The 20,515-nt window shown below is 41.8% G+C and overlaps 1 protein-coding gene across 1 annotated transcript in view; it reads right to left on the bottom strand.

The window, feature by feature from the left end:
• Nucleotides 1-3,721: 3,721 nt before the first annotated feature.
• Nucleotides 3,722-20,515, bottom strand: part of ZNF704 (zinc finger protein 704) — a 210,123-nt gene continuing 193,329 nt past the window's right edge. Inside the window, exons 6-11 of the mRNA XM_036830636.1 lie at nt 20,250-20,269; nt 19,957-19,969; nt 17,649-17,883; nt 15,302-15,406; nt 7,434-7,531; nt 3,722-6,722 (exon numbers count right to left, since the gene is read on the bottom strand). Coding sequence (XP_036686531.1) covers nt 6,611-6,722; nt 7,434-7,531; nt 15,302-15,406; nt 17,649-17,883; nt 19,957-19,969; nt 20,250-20,269 — 583 coding nt within the window. The 3' untranslated portion in view covers nt 3,722-6,610. The remainder of the gene's footprint in view (nt 6,723-7,433; nt 7,532-15,301; nt 15,407-17,648; nt 17,884-19,956; nt 19,970-20,249; nt 20,270-20,515) is intronic.

Here is a 20,515-nt window from a genome sequence, read left to right as displayed (position 1 = left end):
AAAACCATGCAGCAATAAACACTTCTTGGGAACCTTTAATGCCAACATTAGAGATATTCCAAGAGAATGAAGATGGAGATTTGGGCTGCTTCATCTCAGAGATGAGGCTGTATACATTTTCCCCCAACTCCATGCATTTCTAGTTCTCATGTGTGCAGATTCTAAAGCCTGTTAGAAAGCAAAGTCAGAGTGACCCTCTGACCACCTTACAGGGGTTGCCCAACGGGTGTACGACCATTCTATCCCAGCTTTTCTTTTGATGTCATCTGCATACTTGACTAATTAGTCTAGCTTTTGAATTACCGAAATCTTAGAAAGAAAAGATGCTTTCTTGCTTTAACAGTGAGTGGGCTAGAAACAACTGTAGAGCATTATGAAATGGTTTTGGCAAAGCTCAAAATTATTTGTACGGTTAATCAACTCTCCATGGCTGCCTTCCTTGTTTCCCGACTCTTGGGAATACAGTGACTTTCTGATCTCAGACTTGCCTGTCTGTGAATTCTTCATGTGAAAAATCAAGCACTTGTTCTGGTAAGGAATTTAAAGTTATTTAGTTAGTGCTGGGGACAAAATTATTTTAAACATCACTGATTACCTAAGAATTCTATGTTTGGGTTTACACACCATGATTTTAGAAATTTCCATCAAATGATACTTGCTAGTTAAAAGCAGCTTTGTGGTTCTGGTAGGTTGAGGAATAAGTTTGTCCTGGTGACAGGAATCTATCATTTTACACTAAAGAATTTACAAGTATATTTCTCCCATTGCCTATAAGCATATCTATTAACATTTTAAAGATTTAAGATACATAAGATGATTCTTAAAGTTTTTTTTTTTTTTCCCCAAAAATACTTTGAAAACACGCTGGTAAAGATAAATGGAGTAGCTGTTGCCATCTTGATTCTCTTGTAATAATCTTCCAGCTGATCTGCATTTCTACCCTTGCTGCAGAGGGTTAATTGAAAAGATATGCATCAGAACGCTTGCTTAAAAGAGGCATAGCCCTTTGTTTGGAGAGCAGGAATTGCTTATAATATTAACACTTCCTGTCTGGTAAAATATTGTATTTTAAAAAATAAGCTACAATGTATAAAACCAAGGTCATTTCCCACAAAATGTTCATGTTCTTTGTGATTACAAAACACTGCATCTTGTAAAATATTTCCAGTTCTGTTAACTTGAGAAGTACTAATGCTTATTATAAAAGTGTCACATCTCTCAGAATTGTAGAAGCCTACGCAGTATATTTCTTGTCTTATTTGGAAAATTAAGTTATAATTATTATTGTATTTAAGATTACATTTTGACACAACACATTACCATTGTGATTCTCAGACTCACAAGAAAAGTTATAAAACATGAGATTGTCTTAAAAAAAAAAAAAAAAAAAAAGGAACTATTTACAAAACAGGACCAGAAGTAAAATTCCCATTTTGATTTCTGGTCCTATGATAGATACACCTTTTAAAGCATGTATATCATTGATTGGATCTGGACTTTTTCAAAGTCAGTCACAATAAGCAAACCAGTCGGTTTTAAATGCATTTTATACTTTCTTGCTCTAGTGGTGTGCATTACTTAGTGACACAATTGGTACCTAAAAGTGCTAAGCTCGTTTTATTTACTGACTTCCGGTTTGACTAGTTACAATGCAAAAGACAGAAGGAAACAGTTCCGCTCTGGAGGAATTCCCACAGGTATGGGGAACAGGGAAAGCGTGTGTGCTGCTGGTTGGGTTATTTTCCTAGAGAAATGAAATTTCCAGTTGACCCGTGTGCCCAGCGCTTTCTCCAAAATGATCCACATCCTCATCCATATTCATGAATCGTGCTCTGTTTCCACTCATTTGTATGCACAAATTCTTCCCTGCGTTCATACAGGTCAGAGCTACAGTTGATGTGGTTGACAGAAATTCTACAGGGTCATGAGAAAAAGCAGCACCTTGTCCACAAAAGTCCATGGAAGTTTGCTCCTTAACCTGCTGTTAAAGTAAAATGCACGTCTTTCACGTCCCTCACCTATAGAATTCAGCTAATAACCAGTCATCCAACCGGCTGATTATAAAAAGGAACACCAAGGTGTCATATTCATAATTACATTCACAAACAGCCTTACATGAGTCTGTGAAAACCCACCAGGGACTGTGCTGTGGTTCAGATGTCAGCCTTAGAATGCAGGTCTAAGAAACAAAGAAACTGTTCTGTTTCATAGAGCATTCCTCCACACCTCAAAAAGTCGGTACTGTCCAGTTCATGGCAATTTGTCTTGAAATGGTATCATGTTCATTAAAAAACAAACAAACAAACAAACAAAAACTGTTCTGACTAGAAAAGATGCTGGAGATAATAAAAACCTTTCTAGTCTTAGGATCCTCCAGATCTATTTTTCACATACCCTTTAGTTTTCCCTGAGGAAAAGAATATTTTTTACAGTATTCTGCTACTATTCTCAAGGTATTCTCTCCCCTATGTACAAGGTCTGTCACTTTTCTCTAAACATTCCCAAGTGAATGCTGCGCTTTTCTTTTCCAATGAAGTCGGATGAAGGCGGAAATGGGTTTTAGCAGTGCCGGCTAATTCAGAACCCAGGGCTGCTTTCAAGTGTGGCTTAGTGTGACACCAGAGACAGTGGACTTCAACTTAAGTGATCTTGAAATTTGATAGAGGGCATGTCAGTTTCAGAAATCTTTTGCAACATACATGTAACTATTTTTTTTAAAGTTTTGTTGGAAAGCCCAAGAACTGTAACACACATCATATTGAAAGTTTTCATCTGCAACACAGTTAATGCCTGGACAAAGGATCGTCTCATAAAGGGCACCCACCCTGTTGGTGCACGGAGCTGCTGACAGGCACGCACATTCCTGCTCAGAAACCCACTGCCCTCTTCCCGACACTGGCTTTTGCCAAACAAGGGAGGAAACTTCCCAGCAAGTGAGGAGGAGAGCAGTCTGTGCCCACCGGAGATGCGCACGGCAGTCCTGCATCCCTGGCCTGAGTGCTTCCCGCAAAGGAGCTCTCTCCTTGTTTCAATCAGCTGCTCCCAGAGCGGGAACCTGGCAGCTCCCTCGGAGGTGCCCAGGGACAGTCACCACCAGCTGATCAGCACTAGCATGGTGAGCCCGAGCCAGGTGTCCACAGCCCTCCTGTATCTCCTCTCTGGCTCCCCACCCACTTGCTACCCAGGTGTTTCCTCCAGGTGGTCACACTGCCTCCCATCAATTGGTTGCACATTCTCTGGGAAGAACTAAGGCTTAAAATGACTGCTCTCTGCTGTGCAGCTATCTGGAGAAGCCTGTCCATCACCAGGAAATGCCTTCTTTGGAGAGAGATGAGAAATCTTTTCTGAAGGAAAGGGTAACGGGGAGAGAAAAGTCAAAGGCTACCACATGCCTTCTTTAGAAAGGCTCTGGGACCAGAACCCACTGCATTGCCGTTCCTTTTGCACAGACAGGTGCCCGTGATGGGCGAGGCTTTGGTCAAGCAGCCACATGCCCTGGGGCTTCCCTTCCCACCCGTACTCCCCTCCACCTGCCAAATGAACACAGAAAAGAACGTGGTACCACAGAGAAGGCATAAAACAGGGACTTCCCTGGTGGTCCAGTGGTTAAGACTTTGCCTTCCAATGCAGGGGGTGTGGCTTCAATCCCTGGTTGGGGAGCTAAGATCCCACATGCCTTGGGGCCAAAAAACCAAAACATAAAACAGAAGCAATACTGTAACAAATTAAATAAAGACGTTAAAAATGGTCCACATCAGAAAATCTTTAAAAAAAAGAAAGAGGAGGCATAAAACAAATCTTGGACTTAATTTGGCACTTCATTTAGTTCCAAAATATAACAAAATAGCTCTACATTTTTTTTTTAATTTTAGCATTTATAATCAGTACTGTATATTGCAATTTGTAGCTTTCTGGGTGGCTTAAAAGAAGTTTCATCCCTTTTCTTCAAGGCCAGGCAGGTGAAGCTTGGTAGTTCCCTAGTCATTACATGCCTTGGTACAGGCAATCAGTGTCTGTGTGCAGGAAGTACTGAGGGTCTGTGCCCACCTCAGAGCTAGAGAAGAGGACACACAGAGCCCCGGGCTGGCCAGCAGAAAGGAGCCCCGTGTGAGTGTGAGATGCAGAGAGTGTGTGTGAAGAAGGCTTTAGAAAGGAGAAGAAATCCCAAGGAAGCTGCATCCAGCTCTACCCTTTGCTTGTATCGGTGCATTGGCTAATACCCAGGCAAGGACTGAGCTTGGCTCAGCCAGGCCAGAGCCTAGCACTAGTCACGGGCTGTACCTCTGGGTGCAGAGCCACAGAGCCTCACTCTAGGATTGCTCCACAGCCACCATCTCTCCCTCCTTGTGTCCCAAAGTGCTGGGAGTAGGGGATGGATTTAGCCCCTCATCGCTTTAATCTCTTTTGATTAGTGACTTAATCCAAGGATCAAGGGCCATGGAACTTTGCTGAAGAGAAAACCCTCTGCTCCACTACTGCACCCCAACCATCACTGAAGTCCACGGTGAGCCTGCTGAAATGGCTGACCAGCCTTGGACTGACCGTGGCCACTGGGCAATCCAGCCACAGTGCAGGGCCTTCTGGACCAGGCCAGAGCATCACCTCCCAGCAGAGATGCTTGTGGGTGAAGCGACAAGACACCAGGGAGGAGAAAAGACAGGCTGGGGCAGAGGATGCAAATACGTTTCTGCACTTAAAAAACCCTTTCCTGGCTGACTTTGTTAGTGCTCAAACATACATTATAGCTGGTGCTGTATTGATTGGTAATCACGATGTGATATTAAATGAAGCTCTTTCTCTGCTCTTAAAATAAGTGTTTTTAAAGAAAAAAATAAATGAAGGAGGAAAACAGGATCTCTTTCAAGGACTAATGCTTCAAATGTCATGTGAGAGTTTAAAAAATAAAATTGCCAAAATATATGAATGCACAGATTGCAGATGTTACACTGTAGAACCTCCTTCTTTTTCCTTTGCTTAATAAAAAAAAAAGAGGATAGTTCTTATGACTAGATGACTTCTTTCTACTCTTTCAAAAAAAAGCATATGTACAATCTCTAAATATATTAAACTTTGCTCTGTGCAATTTCATTTAACATTCCTATGGCTAATCCTAGGCCCCCGTCCCGACACAGTGCATCCTATAAGGTGCTCTTACTTCTTTGCATAGGTATAGGAGGAATAACTTTAGCAGGGCAATCAAGAGTAGGGTAGACAGAGAATGAGCTTATTTATAGGGCTTGACAACTACTCCCCTGTCCCCGCACCACTACCACCAAGACAGACAAACAAACAAATACCACGCTAGAAAGTCTAATAAATGGAACACAGTGCAAGCCCTGGTCCTATTAAATGGAGAGATTCCTATACCAACACGCATTTTCCTTTTGGTGTTCTGTATGTTCCCTTCTGAGCAAATTCTTAATGAATAGCTCCAATATTTTGATAAGAAAAATAAAGGTTTGGACCTTCCTTTTCCCCATATAATCTTTACATTGTTCATTAACCCATCTCCCAGACATGCTAAAGCATAAAACCTATAAAAGTGCACTCAGAATGGATGTTGACCTCACATAACTTTCTGAACAGATGGGGACGTGGAGGCTGTGCTCTGCTGTGTAAAGCACACCTGCCGGGATGGTCTGGAGTTCTCTACCTTTTCTGAAAACAGTCAGCGGTGGCGTTTTTGAGGGAAGGAAGGCCTGATGAGCCACTGACCTGGCAACAACTGTCAGATAAGCAGTGATGAAGAGATCCGGGCTATGGCTGGCGTCGCATCCCTGAAGGAAGCTTTGAAGCTTACCCAGATGGCAATGCGTGCCAGGTCTTGAGTGCATTGTGGCCGGGAGAGCGTGGGCCGGGCCACCCCTCAGGGAAGGCTTCCGAGGAAGACTCCCAGACGTTTCCCAACAGTGACAGCGGGATGTCCTGAACTCAGCTGGGGCTGAAGTCTGCTGGTGATGTCCATTGTCTATCTTTTTTCAAGCTTATGCCCTCCTGGGCCCTTCAAGCTAACAGCTCTACCGTGGTTCAGTTTGGGGCCATTCTTTAAAACAAAACAAACAAACAAAAAAGACATAGAAAAGATAGCCAGAGTGCCGCCGTTTCCTGGCAACACATCATGATGTGTACTGCTCCCAGAAGTCCGATGGAGAACAGGCAAAAGACTATTCACAATGAAAACAGGTATCGCTCTTTGTACAAATGCTACTGAATAACATGTAGCTTTTTTTTTTAAGTGTCAAAAAAAAAAAAAAATCTCAGAAACGGCGTTATCCAGAAAGGTTATCAAAATAGGCCTCCTTTCCAGGAAAAATGGGCTGGGTTGGTTCGATTGCTACAGAAGTCCACAGTTTTCAGAGCTAGACATACAGCAAAAAAAAAAAGTTGATTTTTTAAGGAAAAAAGTAGTTACAGCTGCTCTCGGCTGGGTTCTCAGCAAGACCAGTGAGGGTGGTGACCTTTTTTGTTTTTTGCTGTGATCTCACCAAGGTTCCCGGAAGTGCTTTCCCTGGGTTTCAAATGTGTTTTGTTCAGAAGGAAAAGCGCTTTCCGACACCCTCAGCACAAGTCGAGGGCAGGAGTGTCTGGGCGACGATCAGGGGCCTGTGCATTAGTCAATGAACCGCTGGCAGGCCTTCTTCCAGCGGCAGGCCGTGCACCACATGTCACGGTTCTCCATGCCGTACACCTTCCGGCACTTCTTGCCCTCTCCCCGGGGCTTCCTGTAAGACAGGCCAGGAAACAGTATTCAGTGTGAGGGATTCAATGGGCATTCTTTGGAGGGCTCAAAATCCCTGGAAAAATCTAGAAAAAGTTAGGAAACATAGTAGAGCGTCTCTCTAGGTTCAGCCATTAACCTGTGTGGGATGTTTTCACAGCCACTACACTGAACTGTTAAAATTTGCTACTTAATAGTACTTCCAGTACTCTTCAGTTTCTATTTGTCCATTTGTAGACATGTTCATTTGGGCATCTTCATAACACTGAATTAAATAAGTAAATACAAGAAATACCAGTAGAGAGCATTATTCTTTCAAGTTTTTAAATATGTACTTTCAAATGCTCTCTTGCTTCTCAAATTTCTAGTCTTCTGGTTAAGGGAATCCTGGCGAGGTCCTCCTTGATCTGGGTTAAAAACTCTATTTTGTACTTCATTTCATGCAGACGTTCATGCAACATGGCTTTAAAGAGACCCTGTAATCAGCATTACCTATTCTGCAAGAAAATTTACTGTAAACTGTGACCCCAGAAAAATAACAAATCTTTATCAAGAGTTAATAGATGGGGAAAACCATGGGAACAAAAGAAAGGGTGTTTCATCCATTTCAGGGGAATTCTACGAAGATTGTATCTCTGGTTTCTCTTTTCCTCGCTGTTCTACTTTTCAGTTAATTCCCTGGAGAGGAGGCGTGTGGGGTGTCAAGCAGTCATACCTTAGGCTGACCGTCCCTCTGGGTGGGGAGGACAAGACGGTGTGAGTGTGCTGTCTCTGCTCTCCTGTGCCCACCGGGTGACTGTGGGTTGGCGACACCTAGTAAGCACATGGAAAACAAAGTTAACGGGGCAGGCTCTCCTCACCATGCATTTCGTTAGCCTTTGCCACGTGGGCAGGGGTACCCAACCAAACAGACACGGAGAAGCTGTGCTTCCTTCACAGAGACCACATGTTAAAATGGATGGGGTGATGCTCATGGCAGAATTTAAAGGCATCCCCCAACAGAAAAGACCCAGCAACAATGAATACTTTACAAATCTTCATGACTTCACAACACCTCTGCATTCCCAGTTGCCCATTTTCACTTGAATAATATTTTAAACCTTAAAGCATATTCCTATTCCAAGCCTCATCCGTCTCTCTTTTAAAGAAGAAAAGAGGTTAAGAGAGTTCTCTGGGATTATACAGCTAGTCAGTGGCAACACACAATGTGGATCTCAGCCTTCTGTGTATTCAGTTAGATCATTCACAGCCAGTAAATAAATGGCTTCTTGCATAAGATGACCACATGGCAGACTCTGGGGTCTGAACAGGGATAAAGGCAAGAAGCAAAGATCCTGAGCAAATCGAGAACGAATGTCAACCTTGTAGTACTTACTGAGCATCCACTATGTGCCAGGGTCACTGACAACAGCTTGACTTTCACATCTACCCCGTGTGATAAGTACTCACTGTTCCTATTTTATAGATGAGGAAACCAAGCTCAGGGAGGTTAAATAACTTGCCCCAGGTCATGGAACTTGCAATGGCCAGGGCTGTACTGAGCTCTCCCTGATGCCAGAGCATGTGTTTAACCCCCTTATGCCCCGCCTCTCAGTCGTAATGATGGGAGGGTCCCCTTTGTTCTCCATTCCTCTTGCATTTCTCACTTATTCTCTTTGTATCACCTGCTCACCTAGCACTAAATATCTTCCCAGCAAATGGGATTCTCAAAAACTACATAAAACTAATTTTATAACAAAAGATAAATGATGTTTCAAGTAAATATACAATATTGTCATATACAAAAGAGCAAACATCTAATAAATTGATAAACTTAATCACTTAGAAGCCAACATGACCACCGAAATACCCGTACCAACCAACAGTCATGGGAACATTCCATAGAATTGATTTTCTCTAGTACAGGGACCAGTATTTTATATTTTCTGTCAATGTAAAGGAATGTACATAAGTGTTATTTTCCTAGTCATTAATTTAAAAAAAACTAAACAAACACGTAAGAAAAAAACCCCACATTTTAAACCATTATTGCCATGAGTCTCATTTATTCTGTACCATTGGTCTTTACTTTTTGCTAAAGTTAGGTGGATTGAGGGCCAGCAGAGGTGAGTGACATACATAATTTTTTAAAAAGCAAAGCTTTGGAGTTCAGTGTCTGCATTTGATGTGGATGGATATGTAGGTTCTTCCAGAAGCAGAATCCCCACCTCCCACTCCCATCCCCCATCCCATCGGGACCAGAATGCATATTAGCACAGTAGAAGGAGTGAACGCTTCAGAGTTTACTACCACTGTAGATGATCTAGAATATGCTCATATGACTTGTCAAGTGCTCAGGACAATGAAAAAAAAATTTTGTTTTTAAAATTATTGTAGAACTTGTAGAATCCCAAGAGCACCTCTTTATTCAGTCAGAGAGCTGGAAATGTTTAGGTGACACGACAGTGACACTGTTTCCATCAGCCGGGGATAATGTGGAAGGTTCTAAGTTTTGCAGAATTGCCATACGTCAATTTTGTGTGGGGTGATATGAGATTATAAGATGCTCTTTATTCAACAAATATTTATTAAATACTTACTATGCCCCAGGCACTGTTCTAGATTGTGGGGATACAGCCCTGAACAAGATAAAGTCTCTGCCCTCATGGAGTGTACATTCTAGTGGGGAGATAGACAATAAATACAGAACAAGTAAGGGCATTTTAGTGATAAGTGCCTGAAGAAAATAAAATAGGCTACCAGGCCAAGCGTGATGGAAGGAGAGGACATATTTGTTCAGGGTGGTGAGGGAAGGCTTCTTGGGGAGGTTACCTTTGATCTACAGGGCACTCTGGGGGAAAGGGGCGGGGCAAGGGCCAAGGCCTCCCAGGTGCAGAGCCCCAGTGGGGCCGGAAGACAATGCGTAGGAGGCAGGAGGAAGGCGGGAGGACAGGAGGTGGTGGGTTCAGGTTATGCCTTGGAGCTGTGATGAGGAATTTGAAGGTGATTCTAAGTGCAAGGGAAGCCAGTGGAGCGTTTTAAGAAAGTGAGACATCTGATTAATGCTTTACAAAGATCGCTCTGGCTCCTCGGAGAATGGGTTAGCAAGAGCCCGGACAGGAGCCCCGAGGACCACTTAAGAGCCTTTTGCACTGTTTCAGGAGAAAAACGTACTGGTGATTTAGATGAGAGTGTGGCAGTGGTGGGGAGAAGGGGTTGGATTCGTATCCTGTAGAGGCAGAGTCCGGGACTTGCTGATAGATGGGATATAGGACAGAAAATAAGAGGACAAATCTTTCGATGAATCAAGGATGAAGCAAGAGGAGCCAAGGATGCCTCCTAGGTCCTGGCCTGAGAGGCTGGAGGGATGGAGGTGCCACTTAACTGAAATTAGAACACTGGTGACCTCATAGGTTTAGGGGAGGAATGAGGGGCAGCTTTGGACCTACTGCAGGAAGAACCCTTCTCCACCTTCTTTATTTCTGCTAACGGCTTTCTTAAGTCTGGAGTTGAGGGCACACGTGTTCCGTGTCTAGCCCTGTCTGATGGCAGCCCCTCCCGTTCCACAACAGACCTGGGTTTCTACAGGCTGCAGCATAGTGGAAGCCGGGACCCTCCTCCCACACCAGCGTGCGGCTTAGTTCTGTGGGAGGATCAATATCCTCCGGCTATTGATCGGGAGCTTTCCTGGAGATTTTTTAATAGCAAGACAATCATGTTTTGGCATCTTATGTTAGCTGGGGCTGAGGGTAGGGGGAGGCTGGCATAGGGAGCCAACATTTATTCAGTGCTTGCAAATGTGAAAGGCCACTAGGTTATTTATACTCTCTTTTAATCTTCACCAAAAAGCCTGCAAAATAAGCACTATCTGCATTTTGTAGGGAAGACAATTTAGGCTTGGAGCAGGGAACTGGCCTACATGCATCCCAGAGTTAGAAGTAGTATCAGTAATTACCAAGAGCTTGTTACACTAAGCGCCTTCCCCTGTGTTATCTAACTTAATCCTCATAAGGAGCCCAGGATAAGCATCATTATCACTTCCACTTTATAGATGAGGAAATGGAGAAGTTAAGGAAGTTGCTGAGGCCACGCAGAAAGTAAATGGCAGACCCGGGATTTGAATATGGGCTGTCTGACACCAGCCGACCTTGGAACTCGGTTCTGACCGGTGTCAAAGCCCTGCTTTTTCTCTCTTCCATCCTGCCTCATAACTGATGGCAGTACTGTGTGCCCTGGAATAAAGCCCTGGAAAACATGATTTGGCTCTCTCTCCCAGTGGCCTCCACATTCCAGAGTTATTTGTTTTACATCTTAACCGTTTTTAAGTTCTATTTGGGGACATGTTTTATAAAGCATATGATACACTTAGAGAGAGTACTGTATGGTATTATTTCTAAATAAATAAAATGGGCTGTATGCCTGTAATTTGTCTCCTGATTAGGTGTGACCTCAGAAAAGTTTAAAGAATTCTAAATTACAGTCTGCAAAAATCGTGGCTAATTTTTCCCATATGTTGAGTATATTTGTGTTAGATGAGTCAACCCCAGATAGGGAGAATCCACTTTCTCTGCCCCCGGTTTTACAGTAATGAGACATGTCACAGATAACAACACTAGGAAGTACAACATAATGTCAGCCAGTGCCAGGCATTGTGTTCAACAATACAATGATACAAGGTGGTTGTCGTAGAGCTGAGTCGAGGGCATTGCTTGAAAGAGGTCCTGTGACCGGCTAGAGGTCACGGCTTGTAAATGCCAGTCAGGACTTGCTTCACACTAGAGCAGTAATATAGACGTTGTGTCCTTCTGTAAATATGTTGGAGAAATTTCTTTTTTGTGTGATTTTCTATCTCCCAAGTGGGGAAAAAAAAAAAGCCCCTTTTCTTGGTTTTAATCTCTTCTAACATAATATTCTGAACCCTCCATCAAAGTTTTAATAAAAAACAAACTAGCTAAAAAGCTAACAGTTAAGCACTACTATTTCAGGTCTGGAGACTGTCTTTCTGGCCTGAAGCCTCTTGGAATGGCCCTTGGATAGCAGGTTGATTAGCTCCTATTTGCTTGCATGGGGCCTATTATGGACTGGATTTTGTGTCCTCCCACCCCCCTTCACATGTTGAAGCCCTAATTCTCAGTGTGGTTGTATTTGGAGATGGGGTCTCTAAGGAAGTAATTAAAGACAAATGAGGTCCAAAGGGTGGGACCCTGATCCAATAGGATTAGTGTCCTTAGAAGAAGAGACACCAAAGGGCTCTCTATCTCCCTTACCCCCAAAAAGAAAAGGCCATGTGAGGATATATCAAAAAGTTGGCCCCTGACAAGGTAGCAGGAGAGCCCTCACCAGGAACTGAATCAGCTAGCACACTGATCTGAGACTTCTGGCCTCCAGAATTGTGAGAAAATAAATGTGGGATGTTTAAGCCACCCAGCCTATTATGGCAGACTAACACAGGGGCCAAGAGCTCTCAGCTTTCTGCCATGAAAAGACAGGGAAAGAAATGGAGATAATTAGGGGTCATTGAGGAAAAACAGGTCAAAGAGAGCAGTAATTAACCATGGTCTTCTCCCTACCCCTATGTCCATAGCCTTGGGCTAGAAAAGACTGAAACGTTACCTTGGTGAATATGCAGATCAACCTTCTGGGCTATACACCTCCGGGAAGAGGTCTTACCCAGGGAACTTATTAAAGCCCCAAATTCAGGAAGTCCAGTGTAGGCAAATGAATAAATAAAATTCTTCAAACCTTGGGATTTCGCAGAAGGAGATTATTTCTACTTTCTAGGAAGCATACAAAAGCATGCCCTCTTCAATACCAGGTCCCAAAGACATGGGAGAAAAGGAAACCTTAAATGGGGTTGACAACCTCAGAATACTTGCTTTGGAGTACAACAAGAAATGTGTTCTTTAATGAGGATTTAATAAAACGGCAACTGCTCTGTTCTTCAGTTTGGATAAAGTTGAAGCCACCACTAATACTAGTACCTTATCATTTAAAACTTTTAGAGCTTCTGGCTGAAAATCCTATTACACGAATTTAGGAGGTGGGGATTCACATGTTCTCAGAGTCAGCCTGGCTCCCTGTCTTCTAGAGGCGGGACTAGCGCCCCTGGAGAATTCAGGGACGGTTGCTGGCACCCAGCCAGTGGACATGTGACAGTCCTATGCCTGGGTGGTGTGGAGTTGTGAGATCCAGCCCCCTGTAGAAGGGGGCGGACAGCAAACAGCCAGTTTTTTTTTTTTTCTTTTAAAAAAAGCATTGATAGAGAGTAGGGCAACATGAAGAACATTTTTAGTAGTAAGCCTCCTTGTCTTCTTTCTAGAATAAAACAAAAGCCTTCGAAAATGGCAGCTCCCTCCATCCCCTCACCTTTATTTTTAGATAGCAATGGCAAGCTTGACTGCTGAAACGGTCTAAAACCAGATAGATTGGGAATTCTCTGGCGACAGGATAAATTAGAAGCTCACATAGGATTTTAGTGGGATACCTAGTTAACTCAGTTACTCTATGTACTTTCTGTCAAAGCTCTAGTCCAGAACGTCCCTGGTAACCAATTGATAGCAAAATGAGGGACTCTGTCCACAGTGTCCACAGAGAGAAGAGTTTTAAAATTTCACTGTTGAAAAACCAACAAGAGGAGGGATCCTGGCTGGTATCCTACCGTGTAAGACATTTAGGAACTTTGGAGGACATGGAACTAGTGAAATGTCAGAAAGAGAAAAACAAATATCGTACATTAACGCATATATGTGGAATCTAGAAAAATGGTACAGATGAACCAGTTGGCAAGGCAGAAATAGAGACACAGATGTAGAGAACAAATGTATGGACACCAAGGGGGAAAGCGGGGGGTGGTGGGATGAACTGCGAGATTCGGATTGACATGTATACACTAATATGTATAAAATAGATAACTAATCAGAACCTGCTGTATAGCACAGGGAACTCCACTGTACAGGAGAAACTAACACAACACTGTAAAACAACTATACCCCAATTAAAAAAAAAAAAAACCACACAGCGTGATGTCACACTATACTTCAGAAGGAGATGATTTAATTAATAGAAGAAAGGGGGAAATATTCCATTTGGGCTGGTCATAGAGGTAATTTGAAAGGAAGTCTGAACTGGGCTGTTCTGTCTACACACTATACTTGTTTTTACACCAGATGAGCTTTAGGGGGATGCCCTTGAAAATTCTGCTCAAATCAAAGAAGGGAAGGAACAGAATTCAGAATAGCAGGTCTCTGTCATTCTGTGATTGCAGCTGCCTTGCTGGCTTAGAAGGGTTGTCTCAAATGTCACGTCGAGAGCCACTCTGGGTCTCTTTATGTCTATCCAAAAAAAGAAAAAAAAAGTCGCCAAAAGGGCTGATCGTTTACCTCTGACACCCACCTTAGGGGATCATTGTTCCTGCCAGAAACAAAACTAATACCTACATGTCTAAGCTATTCTTTTTAAATGTTTACTAACAGGGCATTCATCGTATTCTTGCTTTTTGAGAACAACCAGCAGTTCCCACTCTTCGTGAAGGAGGCACCTTTCATAATTACTCCAGATCCATGATCCTGTTTAAAAATCCTATTCTAGGAGTATTTTCTGGAAGCCACAAATTCTCGAATTGCTGCCAGCAGGATGCTTTTTATTGTTGACTATTCCTCTAGGGAATTTAATAAATATTCATTGACAGAGCACAGCGTAATTGACTGAGCCACTTTCATTTTTATCAGCTCCACAGGAGGCCTTGATATTTGCTGGAAACCTCTGGGAGTTGCCAGTGGTTGCAATAAGAAGCTTTTGTGAGGTCCTTAGGGAGAGGGGTGGAGAGGAGAAAATAAGGTTAATGTCTATTATCATAAGCCACTTTCCTGAACCTTATCAGGAGTTATAAACCCCCTTGAGCATCAGCGGGATGGGGGTCTATGGATATTCTGTGATAATCTATAAAAGACCCAATATCTTTTTAAATGAATAGTTAAGAATCAAGCAAATTCATGCTGAGTTTTCAGACAGTAATCATTTACTATGTCAAATCAATTCTTATATACTACTTAAACCCGATGGCATATTTCAGCACTCATTTATTTGCAAATTACCCATCAGCATGGACTATTCAGGCTTTGGAAGAAAGAAAGTGATTTCAATTTCTACTATTTGAACTTGCAAAATGACATACCCACAAACAATAATTTCAAAGTCAAATCTTATAAAGTTACTCATAATGATAAATGCCATTTATGTATAGGGTCTCTTTCTTTTATGTTCAGGGTCTGAGTTCGGCTATTAATTTTATAAAGCCTTTTGGAAACATACAAATACACCACCCACACAAAAAATCTTGATATATTTCCAACAAGTTGTTTATCAACAGATGAAACTGTCTTTTAGTTTCTAAAATTCCAGTCAAAACACCTTTTTACAAAGAAGTTGGGCCTGTCTGAACCACGAGACACCTCGCTGAGTTTACAAATATCATTACAAAAAAAAAAAAAAAAGAATTCTTCTGGCATTCCAATTTTTGTCTTTTTCTTGCATGTTTCTACAATTTGTTCTCTAAATATACGTTTGGCTTTGACCAGATTTCTGGCTTTTTGCTTTTCTACTTACTGGAATGCCTGTGAAGGTAACTGGAGGAGACTGCCAAGAAATGCTGAAGCTGCTGCCATTGGGGGTGAACTTGGCCGATCCTGGAATGTTCACAGGGGGCGTGGCCTGTCAAATAGAAAACAGAGAGAGTTGTTATGAAAGAACATTTCTCCCCAGAGTCTTAAGCTGTCATTTCCAAAGTAGGGCCTCAGAAATACTCTCAGCTATATTAATGACTAAATTATAATAGGAGGAAATTAAACACAGTCAATAAGAGTAGCTAGAGATAAACTTTTTTATACATCTAAGCATCTAAGGTATGAAGGAGAAAGTTTTTGACTACCGATTTCTGAAAAGAAATTTGCTTATACATACATATACCTATTTTAGGACATCTGTGATATACAATTCCTCACTATCAAGTTGGGAAGTCACTTTTTTATGCAGTGATGGTAGGTTGTAAATTACAACACTTTGGGAGGGTAATTGGCAATACATATAAAAATTCTTAGTGTTCTGTATGTTAGCTATTCCACTTCTAGAATTTATTCTCAGGAAATGGATATAAGGATGTTCAGTGCAGAACTATGTATTATATTTAACAAAACTGGAAACACATGTCCAATAATAGGGAAAAGGGTAGATATATCATGATATGGCCATGGAGCCATTAAAAATGATGTTGTTGAAGAACACTCATTGGCGTGGGAAAACGTTCATGAGATATTAAGTGGAAAAAACAAAGCATAGTGAAAACAGTACTAAAATAGATTCCATTTTTTTTTTAAAAAATGAGTATACATACACACATAGAATACTTTTGAAGGACATACCAAAAATATGAACCAAGGGGCTTTCTTGTTGTTGGGACTAAGGATGGATTTTCTTTCTTTGCTTATGTTTCTAATATTTTTATGCTGAGCATTTATAATATCTGTAAACAGAGAATATCCCAATATTGTGAATAAATGGTTTGGGAAGGAACTTCTAGATCCCTTAGTGTGTGTTCCAACTCTCATTGTATAGATAAGCAGAATAATTTAATTAAGTTGGTTCAAGCCCACGATTTCGGACCTAAATGCAACACTGACAAACAAGAACAAAGGAATGAATAATTCTTTTGACCGCCGTAAGAAGAGTCAGGAATGAAAGTTATTGCATCAACTAATTTAATAATTAGTTCTATTCCATTGCTCTTGAGTTGAAGTCTACTAAATAAATGGCTGAATTCTTCCTCTACAGCTTTAGTTTTTCTACTTTTATATATACAGTTGCTAGTGACAGTGGTTTTCTAACTGGCACCACTGGAAAATATTTTGGCAATACATAGCTGTTCATGTTATATCCTAAGACTCGATAATTACTCTTCTGGAAATTCAAAGAAAAAATAAAGCTACTGGCACAGAAGTATCCTCTGTAGATTTACTAATGATAATTAAAAAGCTGGATGGACTAAAAAGTAGATCCCTAACAAAAGAATGATTAAAACAATTTAATGTTTTGATTTAATTGAATTCGGTTATATATTCAGTTCTATGGAAAGTGTTTATAAAACAAGGGTGGGACAACACAATTACAAATATGTACAGGAGATTTTTCTTCTAAAAAGTTACGTAAGGTGGTTGATAATTATGGGAAAATTTTTTTAAAAATTTGAGTGTATTGAAACTTTACTAAATCAACACTTAAAAGAGTTAATAATTGCTGGGGGAAAAGGAGCTTTAGCCGTGTCCTGTATTTGCAGGATTTGTCTCTAAGGTCTTGTGAGACTTTGGAATGAAGCAGAATCCCCTAGAGGGTCTGTTAAGCACAGACTGCTCAGCCCCACCCCTCCTTCTGGTCCCACAGGTCTGGGGCAAACCCAAGAAATGTACATTTCTAACAAGTTTCCAGGTGATGCCAACACTGTTGATTTGGGGAACACTGACAACCACAGCTCCAGTCTGACAGAGTTAGTTACCAGTTCAGAAGGGAGGGCACTAAGTCCCAGACTGGGGTGCAGGACGAGGGTGGCATTGTGTCAGCACTTTTCAAGGCTCATCTTTTCACTTATTTTATTTTTTATTTAACAGGTACTTATATCACGTGCCAGGCACCCTTCTGAGAGTTTTACAGTATTAAGGATTTTAATTCTCATAACAGCGTCTCAGGGATCGGATCTTCAATCAGTATTGCAAAGTCCAAGGACCTACAAGGTTTCATCCGTGCGAGATTCTGGCTTTAAAAGGAGAAAAAGAAAAAGCGAACTCTGCTACTGGGCTCTCTTGGATGCTGTTTTTCCACTGAGTTATCCTTTACTCAGAGGTCAGAATGCTACTGCTTTTGGTCAGGAGTAAAGTGATTACTCTCACGGTCCCTTGCCAGTCACCTGGTAAGCGTGGTCGGTGTGCACGAGGTAGAGGGTGGTGGGAGCGGAGCGGCTCAAGGGTGTCATCAATTTTGTCTCAGTTTTGGCACAAGGAGTTTCTGTTCTGCTGGAATCTGGGATGGGGAAAGTAGGAGGCGAAGCCAGGGACTGGGAGGGCGAAACCGGGGCCAGGCTGCTCAGTCCGTCTGCCACCGAGTCTGTGTTGAGCTTGATCTCAGTGTAGTAAAAGTCTCCTCTCCATCACTGTATCAGACTCCCCAACACGCCTAATGCAAAAGAGAGCAAAACAATCCTACTCACCCAAGCCATTTTCTTGCCTTGAAATCTGGCACCATCACATGCTGTTCCTTCTGTCTGGAATGCTTTTCCTCTGTTCTGTCTGCCTGGCAAACTCTTACCTATCCTGCAACACTCAACTGTCCACTTCCAGGGAAGCCTTCCTTGACTTCTTAAAGCAATGTATGCAATTAATCAACCAATCAATCAATTATTCAACAACAATTTATTGAGAGTCTACTATGTCCTGGCTCTTTTTTTTAGAGTCCCACTCTTACAGTGAACAAAACATAAATAGACTCTGCCCTGGTGGAACATATAGTCTAGGGGGAGAGGCAGACAAGAAACCCATAATGGAACACATCAAAAAGAATAAAATACGTAGGAATAAATCTACCTAAGGAGGTAAAAGACCTGTACTCAGAAAACTGTATGACACTGATGAAATAAATTGAAGACAACACAAACAGATGGAAAAATATACTGTGTTCTTGGATTGGAAGAATTAATATTGTTAAAATGACTGCACTCCGCAAGGCAATCTACAGATTCAATGTAATCCCTATCAAAATACCAATGGCATTTTTCACTGAACTAGAACAGATAATTTTAAAATTTGTATGAAAACACAAAAGACTCCAAATAGCTAAAACAATCTTCAGAAAGAACACAGCTGGAAGAATCATGCTCCCTGACTTCAGTATAAAGCTATAGTAATCAAAATAGTATGGCACTGGCACAAAAACAGACACATCGATCAATGGAAAAGAATAGAGAGCCCAGAAATAGACTCACGCACTTGTGGTCAATTAACCTGCGACAACGGAGGCAAGAATATACAATGGAGAAAAGGCAGTCTCTTCCATAAGTGGTGCTGGGAAAACTGGACAGCAACATGTAAAAGAATGAAATAAGAACACTCCCTAACACCATACACAAAAATAAACTAAAAATGGATTAAAGACCTAAATGTAAGACATGACACCATAAAACTGCTAGAGGAAAACATAGGCAGAACACTCTTTGACATAAATTGTAGCAATATTTCAGGTGTACAGCAAAGTGATTCAATTATATATATATATATATTTTAATATATTATATATATATATAAAGCATATATATATTCTTTTTCAGACTCTTTTCCATTATAGGTTATTACAAGATATTGAGTATAGTTCCCTGTGCTATACAGTAAGTCCTTGTTGTTTATCTGTTTTACATACAGTACTGTGTATTTGTTAATCCCAAGCTCCTAATTTATCTCTCCCCAGTTCACCCCCTCTCATGCTATGCCCTTTGGTAACCATAAGTTTGTTTTCTAATGCTATCTAATGCCATTTGTAGCAACCTAGAGATTTTCATATTAAGTGAAGTAAGACAGACAAAGACAAATATCATATGCTACCACCTATATATGGAATCTAAAAAAATGATACCAATGAACTTATTTACAAAACAGAAATAGACTCACCGACATAAGTTACTTTTTAAAAGGATCACTCTGGCAATTGTCTGGAGAGAGAATAGAGGAGAGGAGGGCAAGAGGGGTGGGAGGCCAGCAAGCAGGCTGTGGAGCAGTTGACAGTGGCCGGGCGAGAGGCGGGAGGTGGAAGGGACCTGAGCTCTCAAATCGGGGAAGTATTTTGCACGTTAGGTGTTAGGACTTAATTTCCGAACTGTTAGATCCTCTGAGCTCCCTGTGAGGTGCGTTCAGTTTATTTAATTCACTTATGTAATGACTTGGTACATTTCTGTAATTGTTTTTAAACCCCTGTCGCCTCCTTAAGACTGATTCTCTAGGGCTATGTCTTGTTCATCTTTGTGTCACACCACACATATCAGTGCATCTGGCCTACAGTAGGTGCCTATTAAATGTTGAACGAATGAACGAAGGAAGCTGATGTTATAGCACAGTGATTCCCAGCATGAATTCTGGAGTCGGATCTCCTGGGTTCAAATCCTGACAGCTTCTAGCTGTGTGTGTGATTTTGGCAGCCTGCACCCTTATATAAAATAGACGTAGCACAGCTGGCCCTCCGAATCTGTGGGTTCCACAGCTGCAGGTATGGAGAGCCTACTTCATACGTGCTTAGAAGTGTACCACACACATAATAAGCACTGAGTGCGTATTAAATAAAAATAAGGCTGATGTTAAAAGGCCCCAATGTTGGGACTTCCCTGGTGGCGCAGTGGTTGAGAATCTGCCTGCCAATGCAGGGGACGCAGGTTCAATCCCTGGTCCGGGAAGATCCCACATGCTGTGGAGCAACTAAGCCCGTGAGCCACAACTACGGAGCCTGCGCTCTAGAGCCTGCGTGCCACAACTACTGGAGCCCACGCGCCTAGAGCCCGTGCTCCGCAACAAGAGAAGCCACCGCAGTGAGAAGCCCACGCACCGCAATGAAGAGTAGCCCCCGCTCGCCGCAACTAGACAAAGCCCACAGGCAGCAACGAAGACCCAAGGCAGCCAAAAATTAATAAATAAATTTATATGTATAAAAAAAGAAGCCTCAATGTTTACTATCATCAGGAAAAATATCTTCTAGTACTTCCGCAGTTTTTCTCCCTGAGACATGGAAAATTGTACT

The sequence above is a fragment of the Balaenoptera musculus genome, chromosome 17, assembly GCF_009873245.2.
Source record: "Balaenoptera musculus isolate JJ_BM4_2016_0621 chromosome 17, mBalMus1.pri.v3, whole genome shotgun sequence".
Taxonomy (NCBI): Eukaryota; Metazoa; Chordata; class Mammalia; order Artiodactyla; family Balaenopteridae; genus Balaenoptera; species Balaenoptera musculus.
The sequence above is the reverse complement of the archived record's forward strand: the minus strand, read 5'-3'. Positions and strand labels throughout refer to the sequence as shown.